General features: G+C 41.5%; 1 protein-coding gene across 2 annotated transcripts in view; it reads left to right on the top strand.

Annotated features, from left to right (window-relative positions):
• The first annotated feature begins 12,896 nt into the window (after positions 1-12,896).
• The window catches only part of TOM1L1 (target of myb1 like 1 membrane trafficking protein), a 47,699-nt gene continuing 35,386 nt past the window's right edge, over positions 12,897-25,209 (top strand). The window contains exons 1-4 of one of the 2 annotated variants that reach the window (XM_041724134.1): positions 12,897-13,189; positions 15,495-15,579; positions 17,629-17,707; positions 24,516-24,665. In XM_041724134.1, coding sequence (XP_041580068.1) covers positions 13,132-13,189; positions 15,495-15,579; positions 17,629-17,707; positions 24,516-24,665 — 372 coding nt within the window. In that variant the 5' untranslated portion in view covers positions 12,897-13,131. The remainder of the gene's footprint in view (positions 13,190-15,494; positions 15,580-17,628; positions 17,708-24,515; positions 24,666-25,209) is intronic. The other variant, XM_041724133.1, reaches the window with a different exon arrangement.

Here is a 25,209-nt window from a genome sequence, read left to right as displayed (position 1 = left end):
TTCTGATCAGTTACCTCATTGTGAAGGTGACTCACCGAGGCTGCCATGTAGTGAGCATCAATCCATCGCATTGACTGTCTGACTTGTTACTCAAAATATAATCCAGGGGTGTGTATTTCTCCTGCTTACAGAAAAAAAAAATGAAAATTCGGAAGGATCCAATATCTCATTGTTCACACTTGGGTTTTCTTCTTCAGATCTCCATGCTCTGTGCATGGAGAATTCTCTTCCATTTTCTGAAGCTTGTGCTCCAGGGCATACTCTGTGGAAGCAGGATGTGCAGTGGTTACATACACTGGAAGCAAATGCATCTGCTTGCTTACTACAGGACCTAGAAGTTATCAATACACTGTGCCTTGGTGCCTAGTACATGGCAATTTTGCAAATCTTAGGTGTGCTATTAATGCAGTTTGGTCCCTAACAGGAAAACAGTAATGATGTCTATTTTCACCTGCTCTCAAGAGAGGATGGCTAAGGGATTCATATTAATAATTCCAATGTACTCTCAGATCTGTAAGAAATAATTTCCAAAAGCAGAGTGCCATGTTTTATGCAATGTTTGAAAACTGGCTAAACTTTTTTTCTTAATAATAAGAATAAATCAGAGAAATAAAATATCTTTCAGCATAGCTTTTGGAAAAAAAAGATAGGTTAACAAATCCAAGTCCCCTTCAAAAATAAAGTACCTTTCTACCCTGAGTGGCTGCAAAAATTGTACATTCTTTCCCATTTTGTGGAAGAAAAGGACAAAAATTTCTTCCCAAATCTGTTATTTTAAGATTGGCAGCCAGAGAAGGGCACCATAAAACACTGTCAGAGATGACAAGGGTTGAATTAAATTCCAGGGACTATTAAGAGTGATGTGAAGGACTCATCTCTGGCCAGGGATAACTGGACATAAAAGAGTATTGATTAATAATGTAACCTTCCTTTAAACTTGTTCCCAGGCAGCCCAAAATCCTTCACTACATTCAGGTGAGAAATATGAAAGGTTTCACCAAGATCTTCAAAAGAAGCAACAACTGGAATAAACTAGACTTGTCATGGAAGAATTTCTACCATATGGAGCCCTAATGCCTCACTGAGCAGCACAGAACGGCCTGAAGGGGATACACATTCATGCTTGTTCCTCGTCAAATGCCCCCAGAGAAAATGTCTGTGCTTTTTCAAGGAAGTTTTACTTAGTGTTACTCTATTCAAAGACCAGAGAAAATGTATAAAACTAACAGTTAACAGAGAAATCTCCTAACATAGCCAGCCATATCGGGTGATGCATATTTGATGTACGACTCTGGTTCCCAATGTACAGGCAGAGGACAGTGTTAGCTAGGCTCTTTGGAGTTCTCAGAAACAGAGATTCACTGAGGTTACCTCTAGCAACAAGAAATCAGCTATGAAAAAAAAAAAAAAAACAGAAATCAGCTATGAGGTTTCATGTGGAACTAAGAATAATAGAAGTCCCCCAGGAACTCAAGAACGGCCAGACTGAAGCTGGAATATGGATTAAAAGCTGTAGGATTTTTTTCAGGACACACAATTCTCAAGACCCATTGTCTTGACAGGAAATGAGCATCAAAATTTTGACAGCCACTCTCCCCCGCCCCCCACCACCAAGTGGTAATCTTCTCAGATTCTCTACTATTGGTATCATTAACCAGCTACTCCACCCTCTACTTGGATATTATTTTTTTTTAATCTTTTGGCTTTAGTTTACTGATACTCTCTGACTACTCTTGGCTCCTGGTGTGGCTGATCCTAGTAATAATTTTTGTATCCATCTGTCTATCCATCCATCCATTTATCAAGAAATACTGATTTCTTCAAAAATCTCATGCCAGCTTCCTTCCAAGGCTGCTCATTACCTTGAGACTGGCTAATAGATTTGCTACCCATACTTCAGGTGCCCTTTCCTAGTCTAATTAGTGAAAATGGTAGCATCAGATGATTTGGAACAGAGACCTGCAAAGTATGGCCCACAGGCCAAATCTGGCCTGCCATCTGTTTTTTTTTGTACTCTGATTCATTGATGTATTGTCTATGGCTGCCCTCACACTCCAGGGGCAGACAGAATTAAGGAGTTCCCACAAAGTCTAGAATATATACTGTCTGGCTTTTTACAAAAAGTGTCTCCTCAAATACCCACCATTTGCTTCAACGTGGATGGAACTGGAGGGTATTATGCTTAGTGAAGTAAGTCCATCAGAGAGGAACAAACATTATATGTTCTCATTCATTTGGGGAATATAAATAATAGTGAAAGGGAATATAGGGGAAGGGAGAAAAATGTGTGGGAAATATCAGAAAGGGAGACAGAACATAAAGACTCCTAACTCTGGGAAACGAACTAGGGGTGATGGAAGGGGAGGAGGGCAGGAGGTGGGGGTGAATGGGTGACGGGCACTGAGGGGGGCACTTGACGGGATGAGCACTGGGTGTTATTCTGTATGTTGGCAAATTGAACACCAATAAAAAATAAATTTATTATTAAAAAAAAAGTGTCTCCTGATCTCTCAATTAGAACATGGTCAAGTGGGGATCCCTGGGTGGCGCAGCGGTTTGGCGCCTGCCTTTGGCCCAGGGCGCCATCCTGGAGACCCGGGATCGAATCCCACATCGGGCTCCCGGTGCATGGAGCCTGCTTCTCCCTCTGCCTGTGTCTCTGCCTCTCTCTCTCTCTCTCTGTGACTATCATAAATAAATAAAAAAAAAATTAAAAAAAAATAAAAAAAATAATAAAAAAAAAAAGAACATGGTCAAATGTTCGAAGCAAGGAAAGGGTTTGTATATCGGTTTCCTCAGGAAGAGCTCAGGAATATAGCAGGTATTCTGAAACTAAAGGCCATAAGGAAGCTCAGAATTAAGTCCTTAAGGACAGATGCACACTATAGACTGAATAGATGTACATTTAAATGCATATAGATGACTTTTTTGTGAATAATATATAAATTAATTCACTTAAAAGTGATATTTATACTATATTATCTCTTTAGTAACTTTTCCCCCCTTTATGAATTGGAATGTATCTCCAAGTATGCTGGGGAGCCCTGATACAGAAATATCAAAACAGGACATGATCTGAAAAGCATTTCTATCTCGCCCTGGGATAAAATTAATGTTGTTGTATTTGAGCATTCAACTTATAACCTGGGCCTGAGATTAAAATGAAATACTATGATTTCTACCACTTCCATTCCAGGCATCCCAAAACTCATCCTTTTTTGAAAAGAAGCCAATGAGGGAAAACCATAATCACTAGATTCCAGGACTTGACGAAAAGTGAATTTTCCTTCCATCTGCACAAAGAAATTAATTGTGCCCACTAAGTTATGAGTTCTTGGGATGCCTGGGTGGCTCAGTGGTTGAGCATCTGCCTTTTAGCTCAGGGCATGATCCTGAATTCCGGGATCGAGTCCCACATCAGGCTCCCTCGAGAAGCAGGGAGCCTGCTTCTCCCTCTGTCCATGTCTGTCTCTCTGTATCATAAATAAATAAATAAATAAATAAATAAATAAATAAATAAAATCTTAAAAAAGAAAGTTATGAGTTTCTTCCTTTCTTGATTGTGAGCACTTGGAGCACAAAGATTGGATTTTACCTCCTTCATATACCACTGATTCCTTATGTGTTTGTAGAGTGAAGAAGTGAATGTTGTCATATGTTCTCATAGCTCAGTTAGCAAAGCTGACATAGAAGGACCTTTAACTGTAAAGGACATTGGACACACCATTGTAACTGCTCTCACCCCTATAGAGATGGAAAAGCTCTAAAAGCAAAAGTTCTGCCTCTAAGGGAGTCAGGGGCAGAGTTTTTGAGATCCAGACTTGCTAGAGCTCCCTTCCCTTCCTGGGCATTGCATTATTTGTTCTCAGGCCTACACTAACAGATCTGGCTCTAACCCTATGCTTCACAGACCCTTAATCCATGTGGGTATCTAATCCTCCATGCAAAGTTACTTCCCAGTCTGTGCTTCCATGGTACTACTGTGTCCACACATTTAGACACCACTTAGACTAAATAGCAATTATCATTTACTAGACATTTCTCTCACTCGCTGAGGAGCTTATGCTATGCCTCTGTGTGATAAAATTTAATCATGTGTGCTAAGTGAAGGAATGAATGAATAAATGATCTAATAAGGATGTAAGATATAAAGCTTGATTCTCTCGTGTCTTCCTAACCATCTATGCTAATTGATTGTGACCCACTTCCATTACTACACCCATCTCCAACTTCACACCTTTATATATTTTTTAAGATTTTATTGTATTATTTATTTGAGAGAGAAAGAGAGAGAGAGAGAGGGAAAAAAAGCACAAGCAAAGGGAGGGGGTCAAGGGAGACAGAATCTCAAGCAGACTCCTCACTGAGTGGTGAGCCTAATGCACAGCTCCATCCCATGACCCTGAGATCATGACCTGAGCTGAAATCAAGAGTCAGATACCATTTAACCAGCTGAGCCAGCCAGGTGCCCCAACTTCACACCTTTCTAATGGTGTAGCCTCCCCAGGCAGGCTTTACTGATATTTCAAAGTTTGCACAACTGTAGATTGTATTTGTCATCCAGAACTTCAAATCCTAGACATGGCTTTTGTTAATCCATTCCCTCCTGCAGCAACCTGATCCTTGATACATGTCAATTCTCCCAAATAACCAACTCCCCTAGACCCCTATCTGCCTGCTAAATAAAGAATACCAGGTTTTACTCTAGTGCCAGGTTTTAGTGCCAACATAAGACCCCAGGAAAATAAAATGAGCAGAATCATTGTGTTTCCCCTCAGAACAGCTAGCCTTTAGCAGTCAAACCCCTGAAAAACACAGCTGATTGAGGTTCCTGGAGCCCTCCCTCCCCATTCCGTGAAGCATTCTGCCAGAAAGTGGCTGCCCCGCTAGGCCTTCGGGAGAATTTGATAAGTTAAACAAGGCTGCCCTCTCGTGGTTAAAAAAAATTATCTGTATAAAATAAAACGCATTCTATCCTCCATGTATAGGAAATTCGGGCACTCTATTGAAAATATGAATATTCATATCTTTTAAAAAGCGGATAATTTAAAGTACACTGCGGTAAACTTCTAAAATAAAATTTTAAGTGAGGGGATCCCTGGGTGGCTCAGCAGTTTAGCACCTGCTTTTGGCTCGGGTTGTGATCCTGGAGACATGGGATCGAGGTCCACATCGGGCTCCCTGCATAGAGCCCACTTCTCTCTCTGCCTGTGTCTCTGTGCCCCCCTCCCCCTGTCTCTCATGAATGAATAGATAAGGTCTTTTTAAAAAAATTGTATAATTTTTTACAATTATACAATTGTATTTTTTACAATTATAAAATTGTATAATTTTTTACAATTATACAATTGTATCACAATTTTTGTAAAATTGTGAAAAGGTATATTCACAGTTTAAAACCTGCTCTAGATTAAATTATAATCATCATCAAGTATTCACGACTGGTTCCAGAATTTAAAGGCAGTTGGAATAATTCCTTGATATATGGGATTTCTTTCTTTCTTAGATGATTTATTTTAGACTTTGGTTGCCTTACACAACAGTAACACAAGTTCCCTTCATTCACGAGCAATTATCTAGGAAGTAAGTACGAGGGAATTTCAATAATTCTAAGACATTCTTTGTTTCCTCTCATATTTTAACATTTCTGATGCATTTTTACAATTGTAGTCTGTCATAATTTATCACCACGCAGCAGCAGAGATGTTGTCATTGCCTGGGCACTTGCAATCTATTTGTTATTGCTGGTAACTCACAAAACAACTGCAACACCTTGATGTTTTGGTCCCAAATCTATTTAAGGATCATTGGGGCGGAGAAGAGAGAGTCCTGCTCCTTGTCTGAAAAACCTTTCATGGACACTCTTTGGTAAGATTAAGAAAGCACCACCATTGAAACTTGCAAAAAGGGTGTCAACAGCTTAAGAGAAAATACTAAGAGAGAAAAGGGGGCACTCTTAAGAAACTCTGAAGAAACTTCTCAGCGCTCTTGATGACACAAAGGATAACATGGTGCTGGAAAACGCATTGACACACTGACATTTCTAAGTCAAAGAGTGAGTCAAGAGATTTTGACTTTGTGAAGAAAAAAAAATCTTTGTTAAATGTATTTTGCTTACATTTTCCTTTTCATTCATGAACAGAAGTCCTATGTACCAAAAAAAATGTTTTTGTCTAGTTCTAATAAGTCTCAAGGAGTTATTTAAATAAACATAAACTTTCTAAGTGATAAGGAAGCAGGAAGTCATCATTTAATTGGGAACTTGTTTTTCTCTTTTAGTAGTCCCTAAAACAACAGTGCATCTTGCAACAGAAGGCGTTTCAGCTTCAGTGAACTATGGAAAGTACTAGCAGCACTGCCATCACTGAGTGACACAGTGATGAACAAAACAGACCTTTCTCTGCCTCACAGAGCCAGCCAGTAAGGGACAGACAACTATAACATGCAAATAAAGAAAAGAGACCATTTCAAATACTAGTAAGTGCTGTGAAGACAGTGACACAGAGGAATAGGATAAAGAGGGGCTAGCATGGAGAGGGAGGCTTTAGATCAGCACTACTATAGGGAGAAGTCCAAGAGAGTGCACCATCCCATTACAAGAGCTAAGAGAGGAACTGTGTTCAAGAAGCAGGCAGAGTCAACTGTGACAAATGATATTAGGAGGGAAAGCAAATGAACTGAGCAGTCTGTCCTTAGTATTCACATTTGAAAGGTATCTTAAAGCTAGCCTAAAGTGGGTTGAGGATGAATGGGAGGTGTGGATATAGGAGCAAATATTCATCTTTATGAGTAGGTCTGCTTTCAGGGGAAGGTCTTACCCGTAGGCAATACAGGGTAGCTAGAGGGTATGTTTCGCAGTGTAAGTGAGAGCAATAATAAGTCTTGCTAACAGGCAACAAGTAAACAAATAATTGTACAAGACCATTTCAGATTATAATCAGTGTCATAAAGGGCATAACCATGATGGTATGGTAGAAAGTAGGGAATAGGAGCCTACTTTATTTAGGCTTTGGACTTTAGCAATTAGTGAGCACTAGTGAGATGCCAAGGCATTTGCTCAAAGTGTTCAAATGTTTTGTCATTTAGTCTTGAGACTCACTTTCTGAGAAACATGGAATTAGCTCCATGTTCTAGATAAGGAAACAGGTTCTGAAGGAATGATTTGCCGGTCAAAGCCAACAGAGGTACTGGGATCTGAACCAATCTGGCATCTAAATGAAATGCCTCTGTTCACCTTGCAATCTACCTCCTCCTCCAAGGCTCTCCTATAGAACAAACTTCCCAATAGCTGCCCACTGCTTGGCTCCAGCCTTAGATTCCATTTCTGAGTCTCTGGGGTAGTTCAGAGCCCCATTCCCACAAGACCTTTCTTCAAGTAAATTATTCAACAAATCACACATTATTCATACTGTACTAATAAAAATTAAATGCATGACTGGCATAATGCTTTTGGGTGCTAATAGGATCCTCTCTTCCCAAACAGGTAACACCTACATATTTAAACATGACATTTAGGGAGATATTGCCAAGCCTAACTATTTCAGGCCACCTGGTAGACTGGGTGAAAAAAAAGATAACTAGTTAATATTTACTGAGCTTTGTTACATGCCAAGCACCATTTTAAGTGCCTACATTCATCATCTCATTATTTTTCAAAACAACACTATGGATTTGCAATTATTTTTATCATCTGGGAGCTGTTATTTGAACCCAGGTGAGCTGACTTGCAAATCTGAGCTAGATTTTCAAAAGAACACACAGGAATTAAATTACAAACCCCAAATGAGTTAAGTGTAACTGATGAGATCATGAAATCAACAGAAAGGCAGTTGGCTTGGGTTATGAAAATACTAGTTCCCTTAATTTATTTTCCAAATTGTTTTTAAGCTTCACAGGAGGGACACCTGGGTGGCTCAGTTGGTTAAATGTCTGCCTTTGGCTCAGGTCGTGATCCTGGGGTCCTGGGATAGAGCTCCACATCAGGTTCCCTACTCAGCGGAGAGCCTGCTTTTCCCTCTCCCTCTGCCCCACCCGCTGCTTGTGTGCGCTCTCTCGCTCTCTCTCTGTATGTGTGTGTGTGTCAAATAAATAAATAAAATCTTAAAAAAAAAAAAAGAAGCTTCACAGGAATTCAGCCAACAGATGTCCCTTTGTCCCAGAACTCAACGGAGATCCTTAATTGTAAGGATAATGAGGGAAGCTAATGGAAAGCACTTGTTTGGTTTAAAGTTCAATATTGGAGGAAAGGTAACTGTTTAAAGTCAATCAACATACTCCTACTTGGCACTGCTGGATGAGGAACAGTGAGCTAGATGTTACAGGTCCTCCTTGAGATTCATGAATGATCCTTCCTCTGGGGGCAGTGATAAAAAAAATTGGAAAAGAGTCTAAGCTTTGGAAGCAAACCCAAATTCATCCCCTGATAATGAGTAACTTTAGCTGAGTGAGTAGAACAGGAATGATTCTTAATTTATAAGATTATTATGAGACTTATTGGAGATACCAAAGCACTTTATACAGTGGCTAACCCAATAAAAAGTAACAAGTGTTAGCTTCCACCCCTCTTATGTGCCTTGTCCTCTCTCATCTTGGGTCTCTGAGTTTGGCTGAAAGCCCACAGACATGGAATAAATAAGTGCTTGGCATGGGGTTTGGGGAGAGAAGCCCTCTCATGGGAAGCTGATACAGGTGATCCCAAGAGCTGGAAGAGAGGGAAGGTGGGGCTTTGAAGTTAATTTCCAGAATTAGAAATGGCTAAGATTTAGTATTTTAAACATAACTGTGGAAATAAAATCAACATATATGTTTGTACATCCAGTTTACAAGAATAACAGGTAAATTATTATGTGAAAGACAGTAAATTTTAAAGCTAAGTAATATATTTGTTGATGCACATAATCTTGGCTGTGTTTGGGAGAACGTAGGCTTCAATCCAATTTCCTCCCTAAACAGTATTAAGGTTTATGATATTTAAGAACTGCCAGATTGAGCAGTGTCCATAAAGGGAAAAAAGCGAGGGGACAGAGAGAGACAGAGAACACAGAGTAGGGAATCTATTTCCCTTTCTATGGAAAGGGAAAAGTTGGAGACAACTTCAAGATATTTGTTGAATAACAGTACCATTAGCCCATCCAGGAACATTTAAAAGTCTTGATGCCCTTGATGCATCTCAGGCTTGCAGAATCAGTCTTTGAGGCTGAGACAGGCATCAGTACTCATTACAGCAATCCATGTGATTCCAATACATCAGTAACTGTCTTCTTCAAAAATGTCAGGTAGGATATGGAGATGATAGGGAAAGCAGGTGAGTATAATTCTAGATGTATTAAGGTTAGGGTTCTGACGAGACATCCAGGAGGGAATTAAGGACTGGATCTCAGAAAGAATAGAGGAGCTCAAGATTTTGGAGAGCCATTTATGTATTCAGTAAACCTTCCTTACAGCCTGCTAAGTGCCGGGATAGCAAGTCCAGTAAATAGAAGTCCCTCAAGGGAACGGGACCCTATCTGAGAGGCAGGAAACAGATTTCTAAACAACGAAGTCATATAAAGTGTTATGGGCTCTAAGAAGTGTATGTGTAGGACTTGGCTTTGAAAAGCTCAAAGAAAAGCTTGGCAGTGGTCAGAAAAGACTTCACAGAAAAGGGACCAGGAGAAGGGACCTTGAGGAAAACAGAGAAGGAGGAAAAGGCTGACTATGGAACTGTGGCAAGCTAGAGAGGAAAATGAAGCCCAGTGAAGATCTTGAGAAAGAGCAGTCAGAAAAAAGGAGTGTAGGATAGAGAAGGGCTCTGAGGTGAGGGGTGGGGAGAAGGGTGGCTAATGGGAAGGCCATCAGAGGGCACTTCACTAGCAAAGTGTGTGAAAATGTGTTTACTTTGGTGTTTCTAATCTGTAAAACGGTTATAAAGTTACTGGTTTCATAGAGCTATTATAGGATTAAGTGCTTGCAATGTATTTAGAGAGTAGCTACCATATAGTTCTAGTACAGAAAATAGAACATTCTTGAACAAGTGCAGAAAGAACAGGACTCTGTACCAACAAAGTATATGACTGCCCCTATACTACCTTCTTCCAGAGGTTTCCCTTAGAATCAAACAGATTCTCTTTAAAAGAGTGGGGAGGAAGGACTGTCGTGCTCAATGAGCAGATTCACCTAGTGGCAATATGAGCTTTGGAATCAGGCAGCCATTATTCTAACTCTAGCCAATCTATGTATTAGCTTTATTTTTCTTAAATGCAGAAATTTCTTAATTCACATCTTTGTAAAAATAAGGTGAATTCTACTTGCTTCCAGGATCATGGAGACTACATTCAGATAGATTTCTAGTTCCAGCTTACTTCGTGTATTTTAAATCAAGGTTATTTACTTTGCTTCCACTTAGCATTATGACTTACATATAAATGTTTAGAAATTGCTCTTTGGAGGGGCCCTTGAGTGGCTCAGATGGTTAAGTGCCAACTCCTCGTTTTCAGCTCAGGTCATGACCTCATGGGTCTGGAGAACAAACTCCAGATCTATAGGGCTCTGCACTCAGGGAGTTTGATTCTATCCCTCTGCTCCTCTTCCCATTCTATCTCTTCCTCAAATAAATAAATATATATATATTTTTAATTTAAAAGTCTTTTAAAATAAATCTGTTCTTTAGAATTGAAATTTTGGTGAGAGTTTTGCTCCTGGTGTACAGAAATTTTACCATTGTTTGTTTCTAGGATTCCGTCCCCTTCTGTGACCTTAACTTGGTTGTGAATTCTACTACCCTGCTTCCAGACCATAATGACACTGACTGAGTGGCACTTTTTTTTTCATGGATAAATTCTTTATTTAGACCAAGAGACAGAGCATAAACACACGTGCGTGCGCGTATACACACACACACACACACACACACAATATGTAAAGGCATTTCACAGAAATGTGAAATGTGAAATATGTAAAGGCATTTCAAAAAAATGCCTTTTTTTTTTTTCACAGGCAAAGGGATAGGCAATGGGGGGAAGAAGCCACGAGAGCAGCTAGGGACCTACGATGGTTATCATTTCTTGGAATTGCTGCTTAAAAGCTACAAGGAAAAACCCACTCCCAGTGAAGTCCCAGTCCATAAAAACACAGCAGAGTTGGAAGCAGAGGGGTCGTGAAGAAAGTGGCAGAGCACAGAAAAGAGAAAGCTGCAACCACCATCACACCCTTCTGTGCATTGGGGAGTGAAAACCTTCTCCCAAGGCAGAGCTGCAATCCTGGTTCTGTTCACCCAGCCATAACATCCTGAACACACTTTTTGCTGCTGTTCCTCCTGTTCTCTCAAGTGCCTCAATTCGGTAAACACAAGAAAATAAAAACAAACAAACAAACAACAACAACAACAACAAAAAAAAAACAGAGGCACCTGGGGGCCTCAGTGGTTCAGCGTATCTGCCTTCGGCTCAAGGTGTGATCCCAGGATCCTGGGATCAAGTCCCACATCAGGCTTTCCGGCGGGAAGCCTGTTCTCCCTCTGCCTATGTCTCTGCATCTCCCTCTGTGTCTCTCATGAGTGAATAAATAAAATCTTTAAAGAAAAAGAAAAGGAAAAAAAAAAAACTTCTCACATAAGAAGTTGCAGAGTTATGTTAAAAATCTGTCTAGATGTTTGGTTCTTTCCTAGTTCTCAATCCCTGTTGGAAGGCCACTGACACCACTAGCAGCCTAAGCTAAAGGTGACTTTCTCTTTAAGATTGTTTGATTGCAGGGTTCAGAGAAAGTGAAATACCTAGAATCTATAACATGGAATGGAGATTGGGTGGGTGATGTCACAAAAGAGATTTTCAACAGTGTCAACAGGCTGTAGTTACGCCTAAGAGAGTGGATAAATGGCACCATCTAGAAGAGCCACTCACCCTGGATAAACACGTGGAGACCAATTACAGGTAGGACCAAACCCATTATAAGGAACACCACCACAGTAAAGATGTTTCATTCTAGACGTTAGAATCCCAGGTATTAGCTCACTTAGGTCAAGAAAAATTAGAACAGAAATAGGAAAAAAAAAAAAAAAGTTAACTCCTTGGCACCACGGAAATTAGTTTTGACTTTTATTTTAAAATGTAAGACTAAGGACGTAGGTCAGAACAAGCCCTCTTTGATCTCTCTAGTCACCAGTTCCAGGGCCAAAGAAGGGGTTTGTGGAACTGGCCCAAGTTGACAGCAAAAAAGCAAAGTCTGGTGGGACAGGGAGCCCATCGGATGGCTAACTGCCCTCAGCTGGAGACACCCCACTCTTGGGGTGAGAGGCTGTCAACATGGTTAATCAGATGTTAATTGAATGCACAGGAAAAGGAAATAAATTCTGCTTCTGAAAGGCAGCTGGGAAGGGCTTGGACTGCTGAGGCTCAGATTTACATTCCAGAGCCGTCCAGAAGCCGGACACTGTGCTCGAGCTGGAGGAAAGCCCCTCTGCTCTCCGCAGCTTTCCTGGAAAACAGCTCCCGGGAGGGAGTGGGGGGAGGGCTAGGAACCCACAGCGTCCTCGGCGGCGCCCCGGGTCCCTCAGGAGACGCAGGCGAGACAAAGGAGGCCGCCCCCGGGCGTCCCTACATCCGGAGCCTTTGGATCGCGCCACCTTTAGAGGGCTGGGACCACGCCTCCCGAGGATCGCTAGGGTGCGAGCGGGGGTGGGAAGCATCTCTATTACTCAATGTATTTAATGGTTAAATATTTATTCGGTGGGTGCCAGACACTGACCTAAGCGGTTTGCCTCCTTAATTCTCCCAATAATCCTGAGATCTGTGTGATTAACCCCACATTTCCCTCTCTACTGAAGGGGAGCAGGAGGCGCGCACCAGAGCGGCAACCTGCGGAGCGAGCGGCGGCGGCGGAGCGCGGGTCTCTAACCGCCCCCCCCGACTGCGGCCTCCCAGGGCTGCGGCCCGCGGCTCCGCGGGGCACGTGGCAGGTGCGCGGGCGCCCGGTGTCCCCGCCCCCGCCCCCGCCCCCGCGCCGGGCGCCCCGCAGCGGCCGGGCAGGTCGCGCAGCCTCTGCCGAGCCGGGGAAGCGCTCGGGCGGAGAGGAGGAGCCAGGGGCACCGAGCGGGTGGAGTCGGGAGCCCGAGAGCGGTGGAGGCGGATTTCCTGGGCCCGGCTCGGAGGGGCTGCTATGGCGTTTGGCAGGAGTCACCGGGATCCCTATGCGACCTCCGTGGGCCACCTCATAGGTAAAAAGCGGGGGGAAGGAGACGGCCAGGGGAGGCCTTGGGGACCCGGGGCCCCTTCTCGCTTGACTCCGTGCTCAGCCTCGTCCAAGTTGGAGGAAATGCTTCCCCTCCCCCTGCAGCTTCCCCAGGGCACCCGCACCCCACCCGGCCCCTTCGCGGCATCTCCTCTGGGCTGACTTCCCAGCCCCCCTCCTCCCCGGAAGCCCTCCTGAAAACCTGCCTCCCTTCTGGCGCTTCCTGGGGCGTGGAGCCGGACAGGTGAGCCACGCACGGGCCCCAGGTGTGAACGTTTGGGCCTGCGCGAGGAGAGGGCGAGCTCCTGAGCCAGGGGAGACTTGCTCCTCCAGCGCGCTGCGCGCTCCAGGGCACCCTGCGGCGCTCTCCTGTTTTCGCCGAGGAGGCAAGGAAGGTTCAAAGGGGCTGAGTGATGTGACCTCGCTGTCAGAGGCACGTCCCTTTAAACCGGTTCTCTCTGGCGCCAAGCCCATAACAACCTGAGTTACTTCTTCTGGGTAAACAAAGAGCATGGAGATGCCCAACCCTGGAGTGAAGGAAGCGAAGCGGGGAGCCAAGGAGCAGTCCGGGGTCACAGGAGGCCCGGGGAGGAACCCGGCACGTTACTTGCCCAAGTCCTGTCTTCTGAGGCTGCGCTCTGAATAACGTACTGGGAAGCAGAAGCCAGGGACTGGACTGTTCTGACCAGCACCAGCCGCCTTCCCCTTCGCTTCCAGTCCTCCCTTGGGGACCAGGTGTGGCACGGTGCCTGTGGATGCCAAGCAAAGCGTGATAATGTCAGGAACCTAGTGGGCTGATGAAATCCTGAGAACCTGGCGGTTGCAGGAAGGAGGCTCAATTAACAAGGACCCCTCCACTCAACCTGAACCTTAGTTCCCACATCTTTGGAAAATAAGAGTAACAATCACAGAGGGGGAGAGGCTTTCTAAACCGGTCCCGGCTATATGTCCCTTTTGGATATTAAAATGAACTTTGAGCAGAAAGATTCAGACTGTATCTTCATAAGCTGACGAATTATTTAATGCTTTAAATATTTACTGATTGTCAGCTATATGCCTAGACCTGAAGAAAGATGAGACACGGTCTCAACCCTCTAGGAACGTGCAATCTTGTAGGGGAAAAACACACAATTAAGTAGTAACTACAATACATACCTTTGTATGTAACTACAATACAGTACCTTTGCGATACAAGAAAACTGCAAAAACACTCCAAACTTATGTAAAGGGAGAAAGTTTGTCATGGCTTCTGAAGGGTGAATAGGAGTTTTCTAGGAAGATAGGAAGGTAGGAGGAAGCACATGGAGTGGAGAGCAAGGAGTCTGGCAGAAGGAATGACAGTATGTGTCTAAACAACACAAAGTTGGTCAGCTGTGTCCGTGGAGTGCCAAATTCAAATAGCTCTTTTCCTAGATTGGAAACAGGCTAAACTTGAGGGTTCTCTCAACCAAACCCTATTCTTTCTTCCTCTTCATTTTTTTATGAGAGGAAATTTTCTTTCCATTCCCCCTCTACCTTGTGTTTTCATGCTGAGGATCTTCTCTTTTCATGAAGGAAATATGTTAAGCTCATTTAGGTTCTCAGATGGCATTTTGTATTCTTTAGGAGAATGGCTAGAGAGGGAAAAATATCTGCTTGTTTGAGTATTCAAGTCAGCCTGGTACACCTTTGGTTAGTACAAGTGCTAGGAGTGACCTTGCTTTAATGTTCAAAGGCATAGACAATTTCAGTAGTTCTGGTCTCTTAGCATGGCCCCCTCTCCCCCGAGAATAAATGACTTTAAACAAAAAGTAGACATCAAATAACTTAAATTTGAATGCTAGTTCTACCTTGTACTGGCTGTATAGCCTTGGGTAATTTCCTTCACTTCTCTCAACTTCTGTTTCATCTATAATAGTGGGTTAAATGAAGTTGCATAAGATGAAATACTTTGCACTATGTACTGCACTTTGTAGGTGGCTGCTCAGTAGGTGCTTGTCCTCAGAAAGACGGGCAAGCAAGCAGATAGAGATTTAGCCAGCCTATCCTGGCCCTACAGCCTGGTGCTGTGCCTACAGCTTTTATTAATAGATCATTCATTACTGCTGTAATGGCAGCACTCTGAACTTGAGTTCCAATTGATTCCAAAATTACTGGGAATTGCTCAGGGAAAAAAAAAAAAAACCTTCTTTGCCTTTTGGTAATATAAACTTAATTGTACTTGCTAGCGAACCCCAGGCAGATTATTTCAGCAAGACGAGAGATTTTTTTTATTCTGTTGTAGCTCAGACTCAACAGCTTTTTCATTGCAGAAAAGGCTACATTTGCTGGAGTCCAAACTGAAGATTGGGGCCAGTTTATGCACATCTGTGACATAATTAACACTGCCCACGATGGGTGAGTACAGTGTGTGGTGCACACATTTGCCTCTGATAAGAAGCATCAGAACTGCAGCACATTTTCTCTTAAACTCTTTGTTTTCTTATTGTTTTAATCACCCCCTGGGCACCAGTATCTTTTGAAGACCTATCTAGTTGAAACAGAAAGATACCTACTTATTTCAGCATGTGGAATATCTGAGAATCCATTATAAAATTTTTCTCTTTGCCTTCTCTTTAATAGTTTAAAATTTTGTCCTTGTGAAGCTCAAATTCCTTTTTCTTTAAAGAAAGCAGAATTATTTCCTTCTTTAGAAATTCCCCTGCTCTGATACCACTATTGTATGCTACTGTAACAGAAAAATATTATCCTGAAGCTAGTGAACTCCTGCTGGTGACCTGTCCACCAGGTTGTCCTGGGCAACTATCATTATTAACCAGGAAATCATCTAGCAGTTTGGTTTTTTTCCCCTCATTATAAGACTTTTTTTTTCTAAAAGTCAACTCGCTCATGTTCATGCTGTGTTCTTAAATGATGTGCTATCCTTTGTTGTACTTTTTAAACTTTAGCAGATTGAAGATTTCAAAAAATCATTAAGGCCAACTATTTTGTGAATTTAGTCTGAATTACAAGTTGCTGTAAGGGATATAATTCTGTTAATTTTCCCGTGCTTGTTCAAGATTTAGTCTAGTTTGTTGGTGGTAGAAAAAAAAAAAAACATTACACTTATTAACTATATTAATTGATTGTATTAAAGTAAGTACTTAGGGTGTTTATGGTATTTTCCCTATAATCTTATTTACCATACTTGGTTCCTCTGAAACTTTTCTTCATGGATAATATTAATTTTTTCATTGAGAATATCAAAAGGGAATATCAAAGAAAAATTTTTCCTCTCAAAAAAGTATCTTTATTCTTAAACTTTGCTGAGAGTTTAATCCTAAATTCTATATACAATGTTTTAGAAGTATAGATATCTATATACTTATAGTAGTTACAATTCTATATAAGCATTTATATAATTGGGGGCAGCCCAGTTGGCTCAGCAGTTTAGCACCACCTTCAGCCCAGGGCATGATCCTGGGGTCCCGGGATCAAGTCCCATGTCAGGCTCCCTGCATGGAGCCTGCCTCTCCCTCTGCCTGTGTCTCTGCCTCTCTCTTTCTCTCTCTCTCTCTGTCTCTCATGAATAAATAAATAAATCTTAAAAAAGGCATGTATAATTGTCACGTAATAGAAATTCTACCTGTGTAAACACAGACAAAACTTTAAGGAAATATGTAAAAAGGGTTTGTTTACTTTTTTCAGTATTTTGAGATATAATTAGCATATATAGCACTTTGTAAGTTTAAAGTGTATAGCATAATATGACCTACATGTATTATTAAATGATTACCACAATAAGTTAACATTTGTCACTCTATATAGTTACAAAATTTTTTTTCTTGTGATGAGAACGTTTTAGTGTCTACTCTTAGCAACCTTCAAATATCCTGTACAACACTGTTAATTATAGTCATCCTATTATACCTTACATCCCCAGGAGTTATTGATCTTATAACTGGAAGTTTGCACCTTTCGACTACCTCAAAGTAAATATTGATCCTCTACTTTTACATAATTCTTTCTTTTATAATGTAAAATCGTAGTCTATCAGAAGCTGACCTACATGGTCATAATTCTTCCTACATCTACCCTGGAAGGTGCTCTGGAAATAGTCTTAATCAAAAATGGTAACCTTCATTGTTTTGGGAATTACATTTCCTGTAAACCAGTTTTGTGCATTGATAGAGGGATAGGGATATGACTGCATTTCACATGTAGTTCTTTCTAGGCAATACTATTACGTCAGCATTCTATTTGATTCTCTCAAGGGGATAGATAGTATTGTCTGCTTAGATGAATGAGGAAACAGATGAATGAGATGTTAGGTAACCTGCTCAAGCAGAATCAGGGCCTTGGTCTTCTCCTTAGCCACTCCTCTTTCCACAAGACACATTGCTTTTCAGAGACTGCTTATTTTCAGCAATGCCTACATTGATGATGTCACTGTATCTATTGCTATAGGCCAAAAGATGCAGTAAAAGCTTTGAAGAAAAGGATTTCCAAAAACTACAATCATAAAGAAATCCAACTCACTTTGTCAGTAAGTACTTTTAACGTTATACTCAAGACTAGGATTTCCTAAGCCATAGACACATTCTGTTTGGGGAGGGGAAAAAATATGTATATATGTGTATACACAAACACGCGCACACACACAATCTGAGATAATTAGCAAGAAGTTATTTAGAATATGAATTAAAACTGAGACTTACAGAATTGAGAGAGCTTTGCTGATTGTCATATCATTTAATTTCATGGAAAGAGTGTGTTCCTGGAAAATCAGCTTTTCCAGGTCGGGAGATCAGAACTGGTAATTCCAAACTTGTAGATACTGAGCCAATCAAGAAGTCTGTATGTGTGCTAACCATGAGGAGAATTGAAGTCTTGAAAAATGCTTCCCTGTTAGCTTTTTACCTCACTTGAGCAGCTCTGTGGAATCCTGAGGTGCTGGCAGCTCATTAAGTTTCAACCAAGCTCTCCTGCGTCATAGGATTCGGAGACTATTCTTTGTTGATTTAAACAGTGCTGTGCACCTTATTGTGTGTGACTTGGGTATGGGCACTTATTGGATGTGTTCCCATTTTTCTTCTCATCCTTGGCCATAGGACCTCTTCAGTCTCTTTGGTGAGTTGCCATCTTTACTATGGTATGTTTTGCAAGCCCTGCCTGCTGCCTGAGTGAGTGAGCTCTACAGCTTTCTCATTTCTCCCGCATGCTTTTGTTTCCCTCAGCCAGGCACTGGGCCACAGGGTTAGGGCCCTAACCAGCCAGCATCACCGTCCCCTTGGGGGCTCTCGGAGTATATATCAAGAGGATGATGGGGCTGAGGTGCACACAGGCCCAGTGTTTGAGTTTCATGGGGAAGAAGACTCCTATCTTGCTTGGAGAGTAAGAGAATGAAAAGAAATGAAATGAGTGGTCTTGACACTATCTCTGAAGAAATCCTTCAAGTTAAGATGTGAACATGGTTTTAGAGATCTTTTCCTCCTTTACCTCTTTTTTTTTTTTCCTTTTCCTTCTGTCTTGTCCTTTACTCATAGCAGCCACCTCAGGGAGGTCCCAGAATGGAACTCTGGAGAGATGAGTAAGCGCCGAAGTAGAACTATCGGAACAGTGGGTCGATGATGGAGGAAAACTTTGGGTACCTGATTTGGTGCTCTTGACAACTCTATGGAATAGTTGTATTCTTCACTCTTATTTCACAGATGAAGAAACTGAGACTCAGTGAAGTAGTGAGGTTTTCTTTTTCTCCATTATTTAAGGGCAGAGGCAAGGTTTCAACCTGTCCTCAGATTTTAAATCCCAGGGCCTTAACATCATACCACTTTGCTCCTCAGAATGGATCAGTCTCCTTTGAAGAAAAACTGTGTTTCATTGGTGTCCTCAACTCCTTAGTACCTGTTGCAAGACCCAGTACGTCAGTGTATCAGGGACAGAGCCCCCATCCCACTCTCCTTGTATCCAGGAAGACTCCAGGGCTCATAGGATGTACTATAGGATTGGAGTAGAAAGAGATGTAGCTGTGCCCTAATATGGAGGGGATCTAGGCTATCTCAGGGCCACTAAAGATTGGAGAATTGACTGAAAAAGGTAAGGGAAGAAGATGAATTTATGACACTGATGTTTTAGCATTTGGTATTATTTCACCTTTTTACGGTTTATTCTGTGTATTGAATGTGTCTTTTTCTTGCAGTACCCAGCCTTCTTAGTAATTCTGTGGTTGCTTATCCCTATCTCCTTGTCTTTCTCCATCCTGGTTCCTTCTTTGCATATTGAGCTAGGGCCTTTCTTGAGGAAGCGGGGTTATTCTAGAGGGCTGTCTCTTCTCGCCCTCTGTTTCTCTTTGGGTTCCCATTCTTTGTCCCCTTTAGGTAGTCTGATCTCTCAAGCTGTACTACCAGCTAGCTGCCTGTTCCCATTACCTGTTCCACCTCAGATAGCTGTACATCTTTTATCTTGTGTTTTCCACACCAGAACATGAGAATGAGAAAATCTAAAACTTATGCCAAATAAGAGGGAGATTATGGGTTGAGGATCAAAATAGCTTCTCATAGGACACCTGGGTGGCTCAGTGGTTGAGCATCTGCCTTAGGCTCAGGTCGTGATCCTGGGAGCCTGGGATCAAGTTCCATATCAGGCTCCCCAGAGGGAGTCTGCTTCTCCCTCTGCCTATGTCTCTACTTCTCCCTCTGTGTCTCTTATGAATTTAAAAAAAACAAAACCTCCTTGTTGTTAGGGTCAGAGTTCATTAAAGTACCTACTTCTTGGGTTTTCTTAAAAAAGGTGTTTGACTCATGATAGCCTCCTACATATTTGCCCAATAACCTCACCTCTGACTTGTCACTGCATTGCAGAGGTGTTTATGACTTCAGAATGGACTTTAATATTAACTTAAGCCAGGCCTAATTATGAGGGAAATTAGTCACAGAATCATCCAATGTCTGTCAAAGAAATTAAATGTTTACCAATCAACTCTTTAAAAATTAATCCCCATATGTGATGCTTCCATTTTATTATTCTGAAGTGATGAGAGCCTGTCAAAGTCAATTATAAGTGTTCTTTGAAGTATGTGTCATTTGGATTCTCCATGGACTTGTTAGCTTTGATTAGGTCTGATGGGATTGGACTACACTGTGATTTCCTACTGTCAGTTGGTGAAATTTTGTCAAGAAGCCAGTAGTTTTGTTTTTTAAAAAGCATTTTGTTACCAAGCTTCATAACTCTTAGCCAGAGGCTAGCCCTTTGAATGAGTCAATTGTGATAAGTCTCAGCAAGATACTATTATTAAGTGGAAAGCAGTTGAACAGGTTCCTGGAAATCAACTAATAGGCTTTCGTGGAACACCAGATAAGTGGTGAGCTATAGGGGCTACAGAACTTCTATAAAATGTGTCCATTCCTCCAGGACCCCATTGTAGAGTGAGTTCATCTCCTAGTGTGGCCATACCTTGGTGGGGTCTTCAGCTTTGAATGGCCCATAGCCTGGTTTACTATGCTTGGTTCAGAAATTTTTTTTGCAAGAACTAAAACTACCAAGTAGCTCTTTTTCTTCTAGTCTTTGTAAGAAGAATACTTATATCAGCTAATCAACATATTCTTTCCCAATAGAAAATTATCCATGGTGGGACGCCTGGGTGGCTCAGTGGTTGAGCATCTGCCTTCAGCTCAGGTCGTGATCCTGGGGTCTGGGGATCGAGTTCCTGTGAGGAGCCTGCTTCCCCCTCTGCCCATATCTCTGCTTCTCTGTCTCATGAATAAATAAATAAAATCTTTAAAAAAAATTATCCATGGAAACACATCAAAATAGTTACCATATATTAAGATCCTGTTATGTGTCTGGCTCTTCGTATACATTAGATTTCATTTAGGCCTTACAAGAAGTCTCTAGAGGGAGATATTATTGGTTATTTTACAGATGAGAGGACTGAGGCTTAGAACGATAAACAGCTTCGAAGTCCAGCACAAAAGGAGATTAGTGAGGCTTGAAGTCCTACTCTAAACTCTCTTGGTCCCTTGGCTTCTAGGTTGCCTATCCCGCCTGAGATTATGGTGTCTTGGTTGTCCTATTTCAAAGATAGGTTATCTGAACACAATCTGAACATCAAAATTGTACCAAAGCCCAATTTTAAAATGGAGAAAAACAACACATAAATTTTTCTAATTTGCCACAATAGGTTCTAGTACTTGGTGGACTCTAGGGTGAAAGAGGTACCAGTGACATAATGGAAGAGGTGAGCTAGAAATAATTAGTCCCGAAATTCTAGATTCCATGGGGAAAACACAAAGGGCCGTGATTTGTGATCTCCAGATGTTAACTTTCTCAGCATTTTATGTTGACTCTCTGATTTTATCCATGTAACCTCCTGGGAATGTTACCCATTACCATAAAATATCCAAAGATAAAAATTGGTTTGTGAAATATTTAGCAAGAAATTCCCCATTCATTTTACCATTATGGAAAGTGAGACTTAGAGGCTATCTTGCCTAATAAGACTGCCTTATGGGTTTGGTGAAGTATTTCTATAAATTCCCATTGAACTAGTTCTTTTTCTCTCTGTATGTCACCTAGTAACTCATCATAATGCTTCCAGCAAAAAGTCATTCATTATTCAGCTTTTCAACTTAACTTTCTCTAAACAACTTGCTTTAAAATGTTCCTCTGAATAGATTTTGGGTTTTGTTTTTATTTTCTTTTGCTTTATAATTTTTCTGTGTTTCAGGGGCACCTGAGTGACACAGTCAGTTGAGTGTCCTACTCTTGGTTTCAGCTCATGATCTCAGGATCTTAACACCGAGTCCTGCATTGGGCTCTGCACTTAGCAAGGAGTCTGCTTGAGATTCACTCTCCTTCTTCCCATCCCCGCCTCTGCTCATGCACACGTGTGCTTGCTCTCGCTCTCTTTCTCTCTCTGAAATCTTTAAAAATCAATATTTTCTGTGTTTCACATAACCACATGTGTTCAGTTTCTATATTTCTGATGGCCTTCTTAGCCATATTGCTCTTAAAACTTTCATACCTCTTCTCTTTGTATTGCTGTTATAGTGACACAGCACAGAACGGGCAGCGAGGGGCGGGGGGTGTCAGTTTTCAGGGCTGCTTTTCTGCAGAGGTGATCATGCCTGTCCTCACATTATGGTTTCTGTGACTTCTCTAACTTGAGAGGTGGCAGCATGGAAAATAGAGATTTGTTTTTAGATTACTTCTATAAATCTCCTTTCTGCATGGAGTTTTTCAGTGCCAGCTCCTTTTTACTCAGCCTGACTTCTGCTCATGTTGCTTGATTGAAAATGCTCCCCGCCCAAACCCTGCTAGTAGAAGTAATGACCCCACTGATCAACAACCCAGGCAGAGTTTTTCTCCATTCACATCCTTAGCTGTTTTGACACAAGACCCTTGTAGAAACTGCCCTCTTTTGACTTTGCCAGTGTTATGTTCTCTATATGCTTCAGTTTCTGTTGGTTGCTCCGATTGCCTTCATTGAGTTTTCTTCTGGCCTGCATAGTGGTGAAATCCATTGTTCCAGCTATTATTCCCTGCTCCTCAAATGCAGCCTTGGTTTCTCATGTTAGGGTCCCTCTCTCCTGAACTGCAGCCACTGCATGGATAGCTGAGTTAAACGTCTCTCCCTGAATGTCCCACCATCTGTTTTGCCTTCATCAACTTGGGCTCCTGTAACAAAAATGTCACCTACTGACTGACTGGCATAAACAGATATTGACTTCTCACAGTTCTGGGTGCTATGAAGTCTAAGGTCAAGGTGCCAGCAGATCCAGAGACTGGGGAGAGCCCACTTTCTGGCCATCTTGTCATTGCATCCTCACACAACTAGGAGAGATCATCTCTTGTCCTTTTTTATAAGGGCACTAATCTCATTCATCAGAACTACATGCTCTCATGACTTAATTACTTCCCAAAAGACCTGTTTCCAAATACTCTCACATTAGGGATTAGGAATGTCAACATATGATTTTGGAAGGGACACAGACATTTAGTCCACAGTACTGTTAAAATATCTGAAATTCAGTTCTAATTTAAGGGGGTACTGGGTGGCTCAGTTGGTTAAGTGTCAGAATCTTGATTTTTGGCTTGGGTCTTGATCTCCAGGTTGTGAGATCAAGCCCTGTGCTGAGCATGGAGCCTGCTTAAGATCCTTTCTCTCCCTCTCTCCCTACCCTGCCTACTTATGTGCTCGTGCTCTCTCTCAAATAAATAAAAATAAATCCATCTCCTCATTTTTACCCTAGACCAAGCCTGCAACCCTATCCACTTCCAAATTTCCATCCAAGATGCCATCAGTCTTCTACAGAATAACAGCAGCTTAACATTCAGCCATCATTTACCAACATACATCGATTGTACAGTTCTGCCTTCATGATTCTCTTGTCTTTCCTCACACCTGTATCATACTGGTTTAGGCTTTCTGCATCAGTTCTGTGATAGTGGGTGCCTACTAGATTCTCTATCCTTCCAGGTTCCGTTTGTGGAGTGCTGCTTGAAAACCTTCCCAGAGTATCACTTTGCACCTTTTTCTGAAGTAGAGGCATGGTGATAAAGTAACAACCCTCCACTGACTTAATGCAATGGCCAAACTCTTACATTCACTGCCTATGTGTTTCTCTACAGTTTGCATGATGCCACTTTATCCACACCATCTTCCCAGTGTCTCCCATCTGCCTACATGAAGAAGCCCCTATCAACCAGAGTATTCCTATTCCTCCTGATAATTTATGTACTTTGTCATTCATCCATTTATTTAAATATCACTTAACCTGCCTAGAATATAGCTCTATGCTCATTTGTACTTAAATATTTTTCAAGGCCCAGCTTAGGACCAGCTTTTTCCAAAAGTCTTAAGACCACTTGGCCCTAAGTTATCACTTGACCCTAAATTATTTATCCATAAAGGTCTGTCACTAGGGTGATTATGTAATTTATCATTCAGGCCAAGACATTTTAGAGAGTGAAGGGTATTATCGTTAATAAAGCCAGCACAACAGGAATGTACCAGAACTTCCTGGAAAAAAACTAGGACAGATGTCACCCAGTCTGTAGCCCATGTGTCTATCGCACTTCCCATTTGGCCCTTGGCATTTACTACCTTGTATTGTTAATGCTCTGATGATGGTGTCCTGACTCCCCAAGAAGTTGGTCCTCTAAACACCTACTTCATGCCCTATAGACTTCCTCACATTCCCAGAACCTAATGCTTTGCCATCGATTTTAGTAGACCATAAACCCTGTTTAGTTGGAATGCTGATAGAAATCATTACTTAGTAATTTTTTCCTTATATTTAGGAGGTCGTTTTTCCAGAGATATAATTAAATTTTAATTTTTCTGTCTAATGTAGCTTATTGACATGTGCATGCAGAACTGTGGTCCAAGTTTCCAATCTCTGATTGTGAAGAAGGAGTTCATTAAAGATAGTCTGGTTAAGCTGCTGAACCCCAGATACACCTTGCCATTAGACATTCAGAATAGAATCTTGAATTTCATTAAGGTAAGTCTATTGTATGCCTTATGGGATGGTAGACCTCTAAAATTAGGGCTCTAATTATGTACCTCCTGATCAGTTTAGTGATCCTTTACAACCTCAGATTGAGCCAGAGAGTATTTTAGGCTTTCACTTTCCAAGTCCTAATTTCTTGGCATTGGATGGTGCCCTTTTTCTGAATAATTTAGTTATCTCAGTTTTTATCTTATTCATGTCAGATCAGAAAAAATAATGTGTACATTTATTTGGCAGATATGGAAACTGTTCTAGGTTAGACAACAGACTACTTTCAAAGTTATTTGATAGAGGAACTACTATGCTATTTCAGAAATCTATTAATTCTGGATTCATTACAGCAAAAGAACAATAAGTACCTATGCCAGGCTTTCTTTAAAATGCCAGGATGGGAATTTGATGATTAAAAATATATTATTGTTCTAGTCTCTGAAGAACATATGTTTTTATTCATGGCATTCACAACCAGCTTTCTCTTTCGGAGTAAGATATGTAATTGTCAGTCTCTCATGTTTTGTTATCAGCTTCAAAATTG

The sequence above is a fragment of the Vulpes lagopus genome, chromosome 12, assembly GCF_018345385.1.
Source record: "Vulpes lagopus strain Blue_001 chromosome 12, ASM1834538v1, whole genome shotgun sequence".
In the NCBI taxonomy this organism is placed as follows: Eukaryota; Metazoa; Chordata; class Mammalia; order Carnivora; family Canidae; genus Vulpes; species Vulpes lagopus.
The sequence above is the reverse complement of the archived record's forward strand: the minus strand, read 5'-3'. Positions and strand labels throughout refer to the sequence as shown.